General features: G+C 40.2%; 1 protein-coding gene across 5 annotated transcripts; it reads left to right on the top strand.

Moving 5' to 3' along the window:
• The first annotated feature begins 1,500 nt into the window (after positions 1-1,500).
• LOC116939061 (uncharacterized) lies at positions 1,501-17,723 on the top strand. Of its 5 annotated transcripts, none has more exons than XM_032947274.2 (5): positions 1,501-1,936; positions 4,423-4,534; positions 10,129-11,163; positions 14,621-14,884; positions 16,496-17,723. In XM_032947274.2, exons 2-5 carry the CDS (start codon positions 4,462-4,464, stop codon positions 17,437-17,439), a joined length of 2,316 nt encoding a protein of 771 aa, XP_032803165.2. In that variant the 5' UTR covers positions 1,501-1,936; positions 4,423-4,461; the 3' UTR covers positions 17,440-17,723. The 5 variants fall into 5 exon arrangements, with proteins under 5 accessions (XP_032803165.2, XP_032803252.2, XP_032803075.2 ...); XM_032947361.2 differs by having other exon boundaries at positions 1,501-1,815; XM_032947184.2 differs by lacking the exon at positions 1,501-1,936 and adding an exon at positions 1,943-3,128.
• The last annotated feature ends 889 nt before the right edge of the window (positions 17,724-18,612 follow it).

Here is an 18,612-nt window from a genome sequence, read left to right on the forward strand (position 1 = left end):
CGAAAAGAATGAGCTGACTTGCACCTGTACCGATTTTTTTTCTGGCGCATTTTGCTTTCGTTACATTTGGAGGTTTTTTATATTTATTATTCGCTTGTTTCGTTGACGATTGTTAAATACCCTGGTTGTTAGCTTTGCTGTGTTGATGTGCTCACACACCACGGATCTCCCTTGGAAAATAGCCGGGAAACTGTCTAAACGAGATCATTCGTGCAACAAATCAACTCAGCGCATGTGTGAATGTTTGAACTTAAAAAGATGGCAACCTGGTGTGTACATCACGTTGTTTTCACATTACATTGTTTTCACGTCATGTGCACTGGTGAACTTAACAAGATGGTCACCTGATTTGCACATTGTATTACTGGTTTTTCATGTCGTGCACTGGTGAACTGAACAACATGGCCGCCTGGTCTAAACATTGCATTGTTTTCACATCGTCTGCACTGGTGAACTTAACAACATGGCCGCCTGGTCCGCAGATTACATCAAGTTCTCACGTCATGTACGCTGGTGAACTGAACAACATGGCCGCCTGGTCTAAACATTGCATTCTGTTTCACGTCATGTGCACTGGTGGACTGAACAACATGGCCGCCTGGTCCGCAGATTACATCAAGTTCTCACGTCATGTACGCTGGTGAACTGAACAACATGGCTGCCTGGTCTAAACATTGCATTCAGTTTTCACGTCATGTGCAGTGGTGAACTTATCAACATGGCCGCGTGGTCTAAACATTGCATTCAGTTTTCACGTCATGTGCAGTGGTGAACTTAACAACATGGCCGCCTGGTCTAAACATTGCATTCAGTTTTCACGTCATGTGCACTGGTGAACTGAACAACATGGCCGCCTGGTCTAAACATTGCATTCTGTTTCACGTCATGTGCACTGGTGGACTAAACAACATGGCCGCCTGGTCCGCAGATTACATCAAGTTCTCACGTCATGTACGCTGGTGAACTGAACAACATGGCTGCCTGGTCTAAACATTGCATTCAGTTTTCACGTCATGTGCACTGGTGAACTGAACAACATGGCCGCTGGTCTAAACATTGCATTCAGTTTCACGTCATGTGCACTGGTGGACTAAACAACATGGCCGCCTGGTCCGCAGATTACATCAAGTTCTCACGTCATGTACGCTGGTGAACTGAACAACATGGCTGCCTGGTCTAAACATTGCATTCAGTTTTCACGTCATGTGCACTGGTGAACTGAACAACATGGCCGCTGGTCTAAACATTGCATTCAGTTTCACGTCATGTGCACTGGTGGACTAAACAACATGGCCGCCTGGTCCGCAGATTACATCAAGTTTTCACGTCATGTACGCTGGTGAACTGAACAACATGGCTGCCTGGTCTAAACATTGCATTCAGTTTTCACGTCATGTGCACTGGTGAACTGAACAACATGGCCGCCTGGTCTAAACATTGCATTCAGTTTTGACGTCATCTGCACTGGCGAACTTGTGATGCCCACGGGGTCGAGGCCGCCGCCGCCAGCAAGTGACGTCATGTTCGTCGAGTGCTTGCGCCCGCTAGGGCACGGATCCCCCGCTGTAGTGACGCGTGGGCCGCGTTCTCCAGCGCCGCGTAGGTTAATGGGCGCGGGGGGTTTAGACGTGGAACGATTCGTGGTCGCGCCGTTTTCCGTGCTTGCCGAGGTGCTGTTGTCCCCCTTACGAGGGCGAGACGCAGCCGTGAACAGCTGCGCCAGCCGCGGTCTGTCACGGGGCCCCGGACTGGCGGCGTAGGGGGCCGCGGAAGGCCACGGCCTGGGGGGGGGCCGCGCAGCACAGAAGGCCTCGGGTACGATTTGCACAAAAACACGTGGATGTGCCCCCCCCGCCCAACACGTGCAAGCCCTTTTGTCGTTCCGCAGCTGGATGGAGGCCTCTTGATATGACCGCGACAAAACGCTTGCACCACGGTGAGATACAAACTCGCTGTCGAATGTACCGTTTGAAAAAAAAGCTAACGGGTTTCTTGTTGTTTATCTTAATCGCTCGTGTAAAACGTGACATTCACGGAAACGCCTTTCAAAATGCGTGATGCAAGCCTAGCACGTCTCTTCCACGGCGGTATCCTGAGCGATTTTGTTGCTCATCAGCGCTGGAGACCCTCCGGTGTTTGTACTTCGTGACCGCAGCGGGGACGGTCCGTCCGGCCTCGCCGAGTAATCGCTGCCCCGTCGACGTCCCCGTCTGCACGGCGCATTCCGTTCAGCCATTAATACAGTTAGTCCCCGAGTTACGGTAGTCCCCGAGTTACGTTAGTCCCCGAGTTACGATGATCCGACTTACGCTATTTCGATCGCGAAAGCGATACGATACGTTCAATGCATGTAAAACGATTTTTTTATATATAGCAGATAGGATTGTTTCGTGAAAAAAACTTTCAATGAATTTACCTTGTTTTTTTTGTTTACAATTTACTGTGCAATACAGTATTGTAATTAATACATACAGTATATAGTTTATACAGTTACGGTACTGTAAATTGGCCCAGTTTTGCTAAATTATCACCATTCTTTAAGACTCCTGGGTAGGCTAGGCCATCTTCGACTTGCGATATTTTTGACTTACGATGGGGTCGTCGTAACGCATCTCCGTCGTAAGTCGAGGACTACCCTGTATTTTCACTGCTGGAATGTGAAGACTTCCGCGGCCGTCACGCCGTGAGACACGGCACGAGCTGGTGTCGTGATCGCCGTCTCTCCGCGCGTCTTTCACTGCTCAACACAAAGCAAACGCCTACATTCAATAGGTTTTAGAAATAATCAAGGAACATACGGGCATCGTGCATAAGTTCACGGCTCATGCCAAAGCTTTCCAGCTTGAGAGACGGAGGAACACGTGGATTAGAGAACATACGCAAGTTTCGGCATTTTGATATTAACAGCATGGACATATGCATAACTGGAAATATTTTCAGGCAACAAACACAAATCATACATTGTATTGGTCTTAATCCATGCAGTGGTTAGGTCACTGATGAACATCATAATGATGATGGATAGTTACTTGGGTCCACACCTCTTGGACCCCCACCCCACTCCATTGTCCAACTTCCCCTATCCCGGGGAGGCCCAAGGACCCCAAAGCCTGGCAGGGACACCCCAGGTGAGGCAGCTGTGGAGGCAAGTTTATGCCGCACGTAATGCGATGGGACATGCGATAACGTCATCCTGTTTTTGAATCATTTACTACAGCAGACATGTGTCTGTTACATCTCTACGTGTCTCTTGTGTATCTACGGGAACAAAAAAATGAGCTACAGAAACACAGATAAGAGGCACGTAGACACACCATTTGGTGCAAGTGAGCTTGTGCAGGATATGTTGACTAAAATATATGATGGTCAATGGTCAAGAATTATATTTGAATTTCAGCCAAGGAATGGAACGCATTTAAGAGGATGTCCACCAAGGATATGGAGCAATGAAATCAACTCGTGTTGCAGGTGCTGAATGGATTATGTCCAATATTGTGAGAGGTGGTGGCAGCTTAGGAAGGCCTTCATCCAGATGTGCGTTGGTCATTCCTTGATGATTATGATATCTTTACGAGAGTTATTGTGACCTCAGAAAGCCAATGCATTAACGACTTTTGTCCTTCGTTGAAAAGTGTTACATTGTATAATACCTTTGAATCATATAATATTTCGATTTAAAGCTTTCGTGACTGCAGGGATTCATATTCTTCGTTCTTTCGGTAAAGTCACATAGAGGGGAAATAATAAAATTATAAAAATTAGACAATCAAATTAAATTCTCACGACGCTTCGACCACAACGCAAGCAGCGTCCTGTCTTTCCGACAGCTCTGTTCTTCACCTGAGGACGGCTGCTTGCATTGTGGCCGAAACGTCGTGAGAATTGTATTTTATTATGTTTTAATTTTATTATTTCCCTCATGTAATATTGTACATGTCGGTGGTGGACGATGGTTTTTATATATATAAAAAAAGTGTATCAAAGCTGATGTGCCAAAATGTTATTTCATGAGCTAGCTTCAAACTGTAGCGTGAGCAATTCACTTGTGGTTGAAGACCTCCTATGCCGTCACCATCTCTCAATCTTTTGACGCCACAATTTATATAGTGCCTGCGCTTGAGCTAATTTACCTTTGATGGCTGTCATCATGAACTTGACTCCGTACCCAGTACGCCAGAACTAAGAAAACATGCTCTGGGTTACCTGGCACTTCTGGGGGCCTGCATCAGTAGTATTTAATACTGTTGAGAAGGTTAAACTGCTTCTGATTAACACATCTGGAAAGACAGGCTTTTATTATAGTGTACTTTTAGTTCAACATTCCCCATTGATTGTAACACCACTCGCTCCTTTTTGAAGCCACTGGCTCTTGATTGACCTTTTGCATATCTTGTGTCATGTTTGCTTGTCAATTTGTTGCAGTTGGGTAGCTGCTGGGAGTCATTGAAAGCTGTTGGAAGAATGTCGCATTCACAGGCGATTCGCATCATTTACATCACCGTGGCCCAAGTGACAGGAAAAAACACAAACCAAGGTTTGGTCTTGAATTAATTTTCATTAGTATTACAAATGTGGCATTTAATGTTGTTTGTGGAAAAATACAAGTCCTATTTAATGTTTTTAAGTTCTGTATGTATTTGTAACTGGCATAAACAGGGGAGATGATGTGGTGGTAAAATGCATTATGTAAAATAGTAAATTTTACGTAAATCGTAATGTGCATAATACACCATGGGTGGTGGATTATACAGTTAAATTAAATAATCCAGCAGGAATATCAATATATTGTGATTAAATCGCGATTGTAATTGACAAAAGTGCATTGCTCATCATTCGGAAATAGCTGGTTTAATCAGTATTTTTTTTATCAAATTGGATTATTGCCAATACATTGGGAAAATAATCTTACCCGTTCTATGCAGATACATATTTCATAGGATCCATATCTCAATAACAATATATTCTCACAGTATAATTTAAAATAAAAAAAAAGAATGTTCCAATGAAATGTTTACTTTTTTACGAATTGTTAACATAATCTTAAAATTACTGACAAATATACTTAGCTCTTCCGGTAAAGTCACGTGACTTTACCGAAAGAGCTAAGAATATGAATTACTGCAGTCACAAAAGCTTTAAATCAAAAATTACTGACAATTTTATTATTATTAATTATCATTATGTGATCATTATATTCATTAAATCAAAACTTAATATTGATCTGTTTTTGCAATTATCAATAATATTGTATTTAATCTGCATTTATCACAGCAACATGACGAATGTGACTTTTTTTTTATATCGTGCCCTTTTACGCAAGGGCATGTCAAGAGTCATTTACATTATACCTCAATCTGGATTTGAAGCTTTCGTGACTGCAGGAATCCATACTCTTTGGTTCTTTCGGTAAAGTCACCGAAATAACCAAAGAGTATCATACCTCAACTTGAACATTTGAAAGGGCACCCTCGGTGACAGCTGCCCTCTCTGCGCACAAAGTGACTCAGCACCTTGCCTGCAACTGGGCGTTAGACTGCCAGTAGGGGGCGATGATTGCTATGTATACAGGAATAATCGACTATACGTAAGGGATGTGTTCCCGGAAAATGCTACTTAAGTCGAAATTACCTAAAGCGAACTCTTAATTTCCCACAGGCATAATGTAAAAAATCAGGGGTTTTGTTCCTAGCCGACATATCTTGGGAGAAACAAAAATGTATGACTAAATATCATGATGTGTACAAACATGCTTATGATTAATAGGTTAAGAAATACAAATGATTAGGTAAATCTTACCAAAGATGGTTGAAGCGATATGCTGATTTTGATCTTCAATCCAAACACTTAAAATGTATTTCCAAATTTTCTAGAATTCCACAACTAAATTATTTTAGTGGCAATTAAAGGTGCCACATTTTGAGCACATTAAAAAATGTTTCCCGCATTAACTCGAATAGTTCTCACCGAAGTGCGAGTAGGCCAAGAATTTTGGCAATATCGACTGCCTTTTCACATGTTTCAAAATGCTTAGTGTGTGTTTTACACTCTATTTAAGCCCTTAGTACTTTGTTCAAACTATCACCTAATGCTATATTTCTAGCTAACACGTGCACAATCACCACAAGAAACGGCCGGGCTGGCAGAAGGAGGCTAATCATGTATTTATGTACAGTATGGTATGACATCGCAAAATAGTCCCTTTCACCATGTGCGATCTTAGTAACAATAAAATACGAAAAATGTCGTACAATTTTTTTAAAGGAACGATATGCAAAACATTGCACCTATTAGGAAATATGTTCCTTAATTAATCAGGAATGTTTATGCAAAACAACGCATAATGCGGCAACTTATATTGGGGGATTCCTGTAATCCCAATTGAGTAATTTACGAGTAATTTTTCAATTGGGCAAATTTGGGCCCTGATACCAGCATCTTTCAAGAAAGATTAGATACTCTTGACTATCTTGAACAGTCTTGAATCTTGTCATTGTGTCATCCTATTCCTTGACTTGTCTAAAGCAATTTACACTCTGGACTATGTTGGAATGCTGCAAAGGCTAAATGCCTACATTTTCACATTGTGCAATCAACTGGATTTGCAACTGCTTATTTACTAGTTTCAAATTATTTCTGTCAATAATACATCATCTGACAGGACCCCCATTACTAAAGTAATTTCTCAGGGCTCTATGTTTGGTCCTATCGTGTTTTCTGTGCTCTTGAATAATCTAGGCATCTTTATCCTCCACTTTTTCATCTGCACTTTTTTTCTGATGACCTCTGGAACTTCCATGGAGGAGTTACAGCAGCATCTACAACATGACTTCGATGATCTTTAACTTTAATTTATTGCCATAAAACTGGTCCTCAATTCATAAAAGACCAGGTTACGTGATTTTTGGGTTGGCCTCAGCCTGTCTCACCACCTATGCATATTATGCCTCTGAACTCGCACCTCATTTATCAGGTTCACAACTTGAAATACCTAGGCATTGTCCTTGACTTGAAATTGTCTTTCAAGACCCACATTGACCACTTGGCCAATAATATATTCCTTTACGGAAACAAATGCTGTATTCCACCTTGACTCGATATAAATATATAGTTAATGCCACCGTCCTGCCCATATTTTATGATTGTGGCACCATTTACTGCCTAACTTTTGAATCTACCTTCAAATATATCGTTCTATTATACCCCTCGGTTCTCCATATTTCCTTTTATGCCCCTATATAATTCATTATTTTCAACCTGCATATTATCTCAAATCTTTTCCCCGGGATATCTGGAGAGACCATCACAAATCTGCCAATTACCTAAAGGACCACTTAGTTCATCTTACTCTTTTCTGTAGCCACAGAAGGGCCTCCTTATTCCTAAAAAACATTTCTAAAGCTTTTGTAAAAAGCCTTTCTGTGTTGCTGCCCAAAGCTTCTGGAATACCCTTGTTGCTCATCTTGAGCTTGGTTTCCCTCCCTTTACACTCACCCAATTTATGTCCCTAAGGCAGAGCATACTTTGACTTTTATCTAGCTTTTTATGGCACCTCTTGCTCATCATATTTGCACTGGTTTTTTTTCATTTAGGACCATTAAATACATTGTTAGTTGTGCAATATTGATGTTTTTGCCTTTGTTTTGTTGCTGTGCTCGCGCAACATGGATCACCCTTGTAAAAGAGCCGGGCAACTGGCTAAACAGGATCATCCGTTTTACAATATGAACTCAAACTCATTCTTGTGAATTACATCAGGGGATCTTTTAACATCCACTAAAGCAGATGGCGTGTATTATTGTTATTACACACGTGGCAATAATCGGAGCAGCTGCTGAATTTGAACCATGACTGCAAGAAACAGCAAATGCATTACCACTCGGCTATTTCACAACCACCCAAAATATGTGTAGATGAGATAGAAAAGAGTGATGGGAGATGTTATACACAAGGGTCAATCCATGGCAAGTAAAAATGGCCTTGTAAGTGACGTGTCTTTGATTTTCCTGTAACTTTGTTCGTAAGCAGCTTGATATTTGTATGGTGGTTTCTGAAATTGTATCACTAACCATGATCCCACAATGAAATGTACAAGCAATAGGGGGGTTGGAAGTTTTAGTGACTGATGGGTTTTTTTGCAGGCATGTTTAGGAGTTTTGCCAATCAGAACGTCTAGAGATATAAAAATGAGTAGAATAACATATTTTCTATTCAAATTCTAAATATACAAACCAAAATAATATTTAGGGATTTTTTTTAACGTATAATTGTGGGATCATGGAATAATTTAATTTGACACATTCAAATTGTATGTTTTTCAAAGTCAAAGTTTAAGCCTTTACTTTGCACCACACTAAAGGCAGAAAATAATTAATCAAAGGTTAAATTTTGATTTAAAGCTTTCGTGACTGCAGTAATTCATATTCTTAGTTTTTTCGGTAAAGGCACGTTGAAGAGAAACAACAAAATAATAAAATATATATAAAACAATAAAAAAATTCTCACGACGTTTCGACCATAACTCAAACGGTCGTCTTCAGGTGTGTTGGTTCGCATAAATTTATTTTTAAACGGCGCATTTATTTATTTATAAAAAAACCCGTCAGCGCCACGCGCAACGATTTGGCAGTTTACCCAGGACTAGTCCATCTATATTCTGGTGCTAACGTTTTTTATAAATAAATCAATGCGCCGTTTAAAAATAAATTTATGCGAACCAACACACCTGAAGACGACCGTTTGAGTTATGGTCGAAACGTCGTGAGAATTTTTTATTGTTTTATATATTTTTTATTATTTTGTTGTTTCTCTTCAACGTGACTTTACCGAAAAAACTAAGAATATCATCAAAGGTTCTTTCTTAAAATAATTATTTTTTGATTGAGTTCTTTTATATTGTCTCTAATCAAAGACCATAGCAATTATTCTTGCATTCACTTCCCCCCTATTCACGTGGCATAACAGATATAAATATGGAGCATAATTATAATGGAAAATTTAAAGATGATCTTTCCAATGAGATATGACATGTCTGGTGTTTGGATGTGCTTATAAAATTAGCGATTCAAAAACAAGACATTCGCAATCGTGGCATTTACGAAATGATTTTCTGTACAGTATTTAGCCGTTTTTAAATATGATAAACATTTCATTTACTATACTATAAATAACTCAAACTATTATTTTACCAGGTAAGGCCCACTAAGCTATATAGCTTTTTCAGAAGTGACCTGGCCACAAATGATAGCTTCACAAAGTGACTTATGTGGAAAGTTATGGCAACCAAATAATCTTAAAGCACGTTTCTAAATATCTTGGGAAAAACCGGAGGACCCGGAGAAAAATCCACACAATCACGGGGAGAACATGCAAACTCCAAATATACAAGCCTAAGGGTCGAGATCGAACCCACAACCTGCATACCGGGCGAGGTAGTTAACAGCTCGCCACCATGTCATCCTAAAGACAATTTTTGTTGTCACAGCGAAAATGTCTTTCATTGTCTGGTCGCTCGGCTAGTACTTTTATCCCGAAGCTGTTACTAATGTTGTTGTTGAGCAGAGCACATTAAGTTTTGTTTCAGAGCTGATGTAGTTTTTTGGTGGCTAATAGAAGGTATTTGCTGGTCCACCAAGATGCATGCATTTGACGTTGTAGTTATCATACTTATCGTCGTGCTCCATAATTGTTTCCACATACCACTTCTGCTCGTATGCTGAGAAGTCTTGTGAATTAAAAGTAAGACTTTAACCTTGACTTGTAACAAAAAGTGTTTCAACGTTTCCCAAATGTAATAACATCTGATTAGAAAAAACTGAATATTTTACTTTGGTATTTGGATTCTGAATCTGGCCAGTGTAGGACAAGTTCATGTATTTTTTTGTATAAAGATTGATTTAAAATTATAATGTGGCAGAGAATAAATTGAACTTGGGCATAATTTATATCTTTCATAATACTAAATGAGTAACTGGTTTTATAAGAGATGTGAAAAACAAGTCGTGTTAAGACAATGGGGGAAAGGAAATGTATGTTTTGAGAGACCAAGTATTAATTAAAATGTTACTTTTACAGATGCTATAATGGGCCCTCTTAAACCTATTAACTTTTCATCCCATTTAACCTTTGCAGTGGAGGTGGCAGGGACAATTCTGAATCATATGGATTACGGAAATGATCCTTTAAGTGAATCTATTTTGAAAAATCAATCGGCTACAAATGCAGAGAAGATGTACATGTGTGAGCAGTGTGGAAAAACATTTTCAAGTCGGCGTACGTTAGCTGTTCACCAGAGAATACATGCAGGAGTGAAGCCATACATGTGCAAACATTGTGAAAAGCGATTTTCTCAAGGCCAACACCTGAAGGCTCATTTGAGGACCCACACTGGAGAGAAGCCTTTTATATGTCAAGACTGTGGAAAGCGTTTTTCACTTAAATCCACATTGAAGACACATTCGTTGACACATTCTTTAGAGAAGCCATTTGTTTGCAATGACTGCGGAAAAGGGTTTTCAAAGGCTTCTTACATGAAGGTTCATCGGTTGACCCACACCGGAGAAAGGCCATATGCATGCCAAGATTGTGGCCAGAGGTTTTCTCAGCCTTCTTCCCTCAAAACACATCAGTTCACGCACACTGGAGAAAGGCCATTTATATGCGCAGATTGTGGGAAAAGGTTTTTACAGGCATCCACCCTGAAGGAACATCATAAAATTCATACTGGAGAGAGACCATATGTTTGCAAAGAGTGTGGGAAGAGTTTTTCATATTCCAGTGCCATGACTGTTCATCAAAAGACACATACTGGAGAAAAACCTTTCATATGCAAAGACTGTGGAAGGGGTTTTGCGCAAAAGCCTCACTTGAAAACCCACCAGCGGATACACACCGGAGAGAAGCCATATGCATGTAATATTTGTGGAAAAAGCTTTTCGCTAAATTACAATCTTAAAGCTCATCAGAAGACTCATCTTAAAGGAGATTTATGTGAACAAAACAAATTACAAAGTGAAAATGTTGATGCTGTGCAGGTTATGTCCATCCAAAAAGAGAACTTTCAGTATGATGAAGGTAACGTTGGACGTAAAGAAATTTCATATTCACAGGAAATCCAAGTAGCTTGTCCGATGTGGGAAGATGAGAAAACGAAGAACACCAGACAAGGCAAGTGAAGCATTTTTATTTTAAATATATATAAGCATGATGTATACAAGTGCTTGTATATATAAAATGTTTTTTTTAAGACTGTATGATATCACCTGGAAATGTCAATATTAACCATGACTTGCAAATGCTCAATTTGTTGGTTTTTTACAACTTCATGCTTTGCAAAGCAAAAATCGGTTAAGTTTTAGGATAGCAACTAATGTATTGATGTAGAGAGAGCCTAAATCGTTAAGCTGCACTTGAACAGAAGTAATTGAGCATTGGCAGAACCATTACAAATGCCATTCAAATTTTAACTGTTATACCATATATGATGGCTCAATGTCCAATGCAGCCTTTGTGTTTTTGAAATACAGATTGAAGGTTGACTTGGGCTTTAATATAAATAATTTATTGTGAGAACAGAGAGCTTGCAGACGGGAGTAGAGTGGCATTAGAGGAAGTGCATGTAGGCAGGCATGAGTGCATGAATTATGAATACTGAAGTGCCATCTGGAAGTTTATCCAGGATCGGATAGGGAGACAGTGTGGAGGGATTATAGTATATGTGGTATGTGGAAGCTGATGTGTGTGCAGGTGACAGTATGGCAGTAGCATATTTGATCGTCAGGAGCAGTGGTTCTTACCTTTACTGCGGCCTGCACCACTTTGTTTCTCAATCGTTAATTTGTTTTTATAATGTTCGTAAATACGTAGGTTTGATGAAACAAAGTAGTTGTGCTTACGTGCCCATGCTCAAAAAATGTCTTGCACCCCCAGGAAAAAGGGCATCTCGCACCCCCAGGGTGTGCACACTGCACCCCAGGTTAAGAACCACTGGTCTAGAGTGTGAGAGATGTGTAGGGGGCATAGATGAGAGATTTGCAATAGTTAAGTCAGGTTGTGATAAATAAATTCATTTTATCAGCAGTATTTGATGTAAGAAAATGGTGGATGTGTGAGCTGTTGCACAGATGGAGGTTTTTTAGGTCCTGTAGAGTTGAGATGTGGGAAGAGAATGACAGCTCGGGATCGATGCCAATTTTAACGTCTTGTACACTGCAAGCGGTTTCAGAGTTTAGGAGGTACATGCTTAAATTGGAGTCTTTACTGAGATTGGACTTTTTTGCTCTTGAGTGCATTCGGTTTTGGCAACATTTATTTGGAGAGACAGAATCAGAGGTGAGATTGCATCAAGGCAAGATGCGAGTGGACAGTGAACATGGGTTAATGGATTCAATGGTGATGTGGAGCTGAATGTCATCAGAATGGAAATGATGGTCAACATTTAACCTCAAGATGATTTTTGAGGGAGGAGATATATTTGGACTAACAGGCAGCTGAGGATGGAGCCTTGGAAGATGGCATATCTCTGTTTTGAGAAAAATGCAGTATTCATATACAAATTTAGAAAGAGCTGTTTGAGAAGTGAGTGGAACTAGAAGACAAATGTGCTGGTGATGTCTGCATAATTATTGCAGAGTATTAAATGCAAGAGTGTATAATGGGGGCCGACAAAGCAGTAACACAATGATGAGATAGGGCTTACTCTGCTATATCCATGGATGTGCATTTTGTTATGCGGATAGTGATTCTACTGTGGGATATTTGTACATTTGTTTTGCAGATGAAGAACAGATAAAATAGGTGAGAAATAAGATTATTGGCTGTGTGTGTTATGCAATGATTGTAAACATAGCACTTCCTAAACCGATTTGATGCATTCCAAAGCTTTGCAGTTTTTGATTAATTAATGTATCTATGATATCAATACCCAAACTATAAGGCTCGTTCTAGCAGGATCCCATCATCTGGCTTTAGGTCTTTCCCCAGCTCTGTTTGCTGACATGGATACCTTTTCTAATACCTATCTGTATCCTGTCCTCGTCATCATTGATGGATATATGCCCTACCTACCGTGACTATTCTTGAGTTCCAATTTGTTTATCTGATTCTACCACAATTCCTTAAAAATACTTATTCAAATGCCTGACGACATTTTTCGAGTTGCTTTCTTAAAGCCTAGTGATCAGAGCCATACATCAACGTAAACTTTGATAAATGAAACGGCCATCTTTAACCAGTTTTCGCGACCAATATTATTCATAATAAACGTTTTTGGGTTAGATCGTGTTATTTATAAATGTGTCGTAACCCTCCACCACCCAACACGGCCAATCAGCAAAAAAGTGTCACGTTGACAAAAGACAAATAGTTCACTACTTTAGCCCACCGGTGTGGTGCAGAGTGAATCCACAACATTTACAAACTGATCAATCTACTCTTACAAAAAGTGGCTTATGTCATCTAGAAAAAAAATTGCTTTGGTAACAAGACATGAATCGATTGGCGGCAGCCCGGGTCACCGCAAAATATTGGTGGGTCGGGCATAGTTTAAGGTGTTTTTCTGGGAGCATCGCTGGTACTACCCTGTCCTGCCGGAGGGCGACGCTGGGAGCGATGATGACGACGATGTCGATCCCGTCAGCACGACCATGACCGCCGGCTGTACCAAGAGAGCGCCCGGTGCGCCATTGCCTCCAAGTGGTCTCGCTCCCAAAGACAGGGGGGGTGGCCACCCCCGTAAGAAGCAGAACGTGCTGGGGAATGACCAGACCAGCATCCTGATGTACTTTCAAATCAAACAATAAACAGCCGTTGCCACGCACAAATCCCCAGCAGCCCCCCTTGTTTATGGGTGTTTTGCGTGTGTTTTTTATTTCCATATTTGGCGTGCGTATCGGGCCCAGTGACATCTCCCGTCTTCATAGGCCTTCTGGTTTCGGAGTTATGGAGGTTTTGGCACCCCCGGGTCACGATGGTGACCCGGGTCACGATGGTGACCCGGGTCACCGCCAATCGATTCATATCTTGACCTCCATCCCATTATTTTACCTGGTTACAGACATAATTTAGATAAAGCTATATAGAAGTGAGATTAAAGCTTGGAGGTTGACAACAGGTGTGTATGGAGAATCAGATTTACAAACTGACGGCAGTTTTACATGAGTATTTGGGCCAGTTTTTAGCTCTGTCAGACTAAAAAAATATGAATTTTAACCCAAGACACTAGGATTGATACGGCAGCAAAAGTGATAGATTTTAAAGTCTAAATAAGAAAACGTGGGAGTGTTCAAACTAAGCCATAAGTGATCGGAGACCTTAATGCGTCAAATGACTACTAATAACAGGAGAGGATAAAGATAAACGTTGAAATTTTCTCAAAATTTGAATGATTGTCAGAAGTGGTCAGGGGTGTTGGAACACGCTCGCAAAAAGAATATCACTTAATCACTGTTTAGCATAATCATAAATATAGCTTGGGTGAATCCATATGTTTTAAATCTCAAAGACAGCCTTTTCCAACTAAGTGTAACAAAATATATGTTAATGCATTACGTCTTAGTGTTTTATAATCTGATATACCAAAACGTAATTGTGTGATGTATTTTTTGTCACTGTGTTGTGTCTGAAGCAGAGGAATCGCATGATGTTGAAAGTGGAAAGTTGGCTGAACATTCAAACCATCAGACCCAAGGGTCTCAAAGTGCAGACACTGTATGTGAGCAAGTTGTCTCAACAGAGTGTGCTGTCGTAGAGATATCACTCGTGTCAGGCCTGGAGTGTAAAACTACTGATGTGGACGTTGTCAATTGTGAAGAGATGCTGGAAACACATGGTGCATGTGCTACTCAGCAACTGTGGACAGAGGTGAAGAAAATAGAAAAGAGCAGCAACGGTGAGTGAGATGTCAAGCAAAATTCACAAACAATGCATTATGGTAACAATCTTAATACATTGTGAAGACATTTTGTACAAAGGCAAGTGTGTTTTTACAAAGTAGTTGATGGGCTACAGGCAGTAATGCGGAACAATTGAAAATAAACATTCAGTTCTACTATTCGAATTTCAAAATAAAAATGCTGTCCTGTTCCAGTCATTTTTCTTCTTTGTTCTGTTCCAGTCCAGGGTAAAAAAAAAGCTATCCGAAACTTTACATTGAAAAATTTCCAAAACAAATTGTATGGAACAAAAAATAATGCTCCTTAGAATTCCATCAGTAAATACAGTTCGAGTAAATGTATTGATTGAACATGTATGCCTTAAAAACCTTTTGAAGCCAAACACATTTGGGGATATTTTGGGTTATGGAGGGTGTCTGGCATACTGAAAATAATTAGGAGATGGAGCGATGACATTTATTTGTGTGTAGTTGCTCGGTGGAAGATGGGGGTAATATATGTTTTGCACTTCTGGCAACAGCATGAAAAAAACTGGTTTGGAACACGTAGAAATGTCTTACAATAAACATAAATATTTTAACTGAATATTTAGCACACTGGACTTCCAGCCTGTTCAACTCCAACTCCTGGCCTGCCAGTTGAAACAATCAGGCATGTTTCTATCCCTTTGCCTTTCTCTACTTCATCTTTATTACTTGGAGTCAGCCATTTTAGCATGGCTGTTGATTATCTATGTTTAAAAGCTAATGTTTAATTATTAAACAAATTAATTACTTCAAAACTTGGGCTGTTTTACATATCAAAAATCCCCATTGGCAATAATATTACATTTTCCTGCTAGAAGTGTCCCACTAACGTTTCCCTGAATCTACCTAAACATGTAAAATATTCCATTTTCGATACAATTTTTCAAACCAAGATGTGCACTACGACATGGCAATTGCTGCATATCAATTACGGTATATTGCAATGCATAGCAATGCTCTCCTTATCTCAATGCATCTTCATACTATGCCCCCTTTGTATGTGCTGGCGCATTACGTGATACGTATCCAGTGCAGTGTCTCCGCCTCTGTATTTCCCACCACTCCACTTCATTCCACATGGAGTGATGCGCACTAATAATGCATTGGCACTGACTCCATACATCAATGCACTGTGCCTATCGAGTGCTGGGCTGCGTGGCAAGAAGAGGAGATAAGCACAGTGTGTGGAGTGTGAGATGTATGCATTGAGAGGCTGGAAATGGGTACAGTGTAGATGTGTTGAATGGGAATGCAGACATGTGAAGATGTATGGAGTCAGATGCAATGGTAGAACAAAGCACAAATCTGTATTAAGAGATGCGAGTGTGGTACAAAGTGACAGACATCTTTCACTCGCTGCCTCACAGGATCAGTGCAGCAGTGAGTTGGAGAAAGAGAAGCAGTCAAGAAGAACAATGCATAACATTTTTTTATGATAAGAAACTAAGTTTCTGCCAATGTTCTCCCAGATTTAACTTTCAATTGTAACAAGTCCCCAGAATAACATTAAGTTAGACCTTTTGGTAGAATTCGAATATTGGTTCATAGTTTTATTCCGCCTGTTTTTTTTCCTCTCCATAGAGGCTGCCAAGAGGACACTCGTTGAGGAAGAGTATGAGAAGGAGCTATTAGATGGTTCTATTCTGAATGCAAATGGTGAAAATGTTACAAAAAGGCCTTACATGTGTGAGCTTTGTGGTAAGAGGTTTTCTGATAAACGTACATTAGTTGTTCATATGAGGACGCATACTGGAGTGAAACCATATATTTGCACACACTGTGGAAATAAATTCTCTCAAGGTCAGCACCTGAAGGCTCATAAAAGAATACATACTGGAGAGAGGCCTTTTATATGCAAGATATGTGGGAAAGGATTTGCATTGAAATCCACGTTGAAGACGCATGAATTTACACATAGTGTAGAGAAACCGTTTATTTGCAAACATTGTGGAAAAGGATATTCACTCAAGTCTACCTTAAAAAATCATGAAATTGTACATTCTGGAGAGAAGCCATTTCTCTGCAAGGAATGCGGAAAAGGATTTTCACAGGGATCATCTCTAAAAAATCATAAATTGACTCACGATGGTGAACAGCCATTTATTTGTCAGGAATGTGGAAGGAGGTTCTCACAAACATCTTCTCTGAAGACTCATCAGTTGCTGCACACTGGAGAAAAGACATTTCTTTGCCCGGATTGTGGAAAGAGATTTTCATTTCCTTCTTCTCTGAAACAACATCAACAGATGCATAGTAGTGAACGACCATTTATCTGTAAGGAGTGTGGGAAGAGTTTTTCATACTATAGTAACTTAAAGGTCCATCAGAAAACACATACTGGAGATAAACCTTTTACATGCACACTATGTGGCAGGGGTTTTTCACAAAAACCTCATCTCAAGTCCCATCAGAGGACACACACTGGAGAAAAACCGTATGAATGCCAAGATTGTGGAAAGTATTTTTCATTAAATTGCAACCTGAAGGTCCATAAGAAGACTCACAAACGACATATAAGTCTGTAAGAATCTTTAAGAGCGCACTGTTCTTAATCACTGGCATATCCTTCCTGGCTCTCAGGCTCTCTCCATCACCCCAGACTTACACAGGAAAACCTTACCGATCGTGATTTTATTGAACGCTTGTTTCAGATATAAATGGTTTAATAAGGTCTGTTTTCCGAACCACAGGGTGATGTTTCGGCTATACGTGGTTTGACATTGCCAAGATTATTGTTTGGCTTGCGAGACTTGCGTGCTGTATCCGTTGAAAGTCACTTAAGGTGTGAATTAATCGACTGTGAAAACTATTCACCGTGTGTTTTTTGTGTACGTTTTTGTATTTTCTTTGCGTGCGATAATGTAGCGCAACACTCACGCGCAACGCAAATGTTCACACATTGGTGCATGCATATAGCCGTCCACTCGTTGAGTACGTCAACCATACGGGATACCGAGATGGCAAAGCATTCACGTTCAAGTAACAGTGTTGAGGGGGGGAGGGGGGGCGTCGGGCCGGCAAATTCAGTGCCAAGGGCGAGCGTTGGGCATACGATTGCTGCAGTGCCGGAAGAGCAATGGAGACGGGGGTTTTATGTTGAGGTGAAATTGAACGAGTACGTACTCAAGTAATGGAGAGCGACTCTGCATCCTTTATTACAATTACAAGGGCAGGCATCGTGTAGAATTAGTTAAGCAAAGAGTGAGGGGGTGATCATTTCGAAATCCGGAACACACTCCTATTTATCTCAACAGCTCTTGTCGAATATAACTCCTGCGTTTGGCGAGGTTTTCCCGTTTATTCTTTCAAATGTGCAAATAATTACGTATGCAGTAAAACTTCTCGTGGCTGAACAGGGTGAAATCAGAATTCGGGCCATGCTGATTTGTTATTTCAGCCATTGCTGTGCGTGGAAGGATGTGGTATTCTGTGCAAGGTGCCTGAGACCATGGGTTCACCGAATGTTTCAGTCTATCACTTTGTCTGCTAGTAGTGACCTTACACTTTCTCATTTTTGGATATTCCTTTTCCTAAAACATTACAACGTTCAATTGGGTTTTTTTTAATTGTCAAGAGTTAATAGTTATTAATATTTAAATGTTACGTATATTTAATTCGTATTTGGTAAAATTGCTGTTAATTATTTACAGTATACTGGAAAAATACCATTACCACTTAATATTTCGTCTGTTTTTGAG

Source organism: Petromyzon marinus, chromosome 1 (genome assembly GCF_048934315.1).
Source record: "Petromyzon marinus isolate PM22_M1 ecotype Great Lakes invasive population chromosome 1, UKy_Petmar_22M1.pri1.0, whole genome shotgun sequence".
Lineage (NCBI taxonomy): Eukaryota > Metazoa > Chordata > Hyperoartia > Petromyzontiformes > Petromyzontidae > Petromyzon > Petromyzon marinus.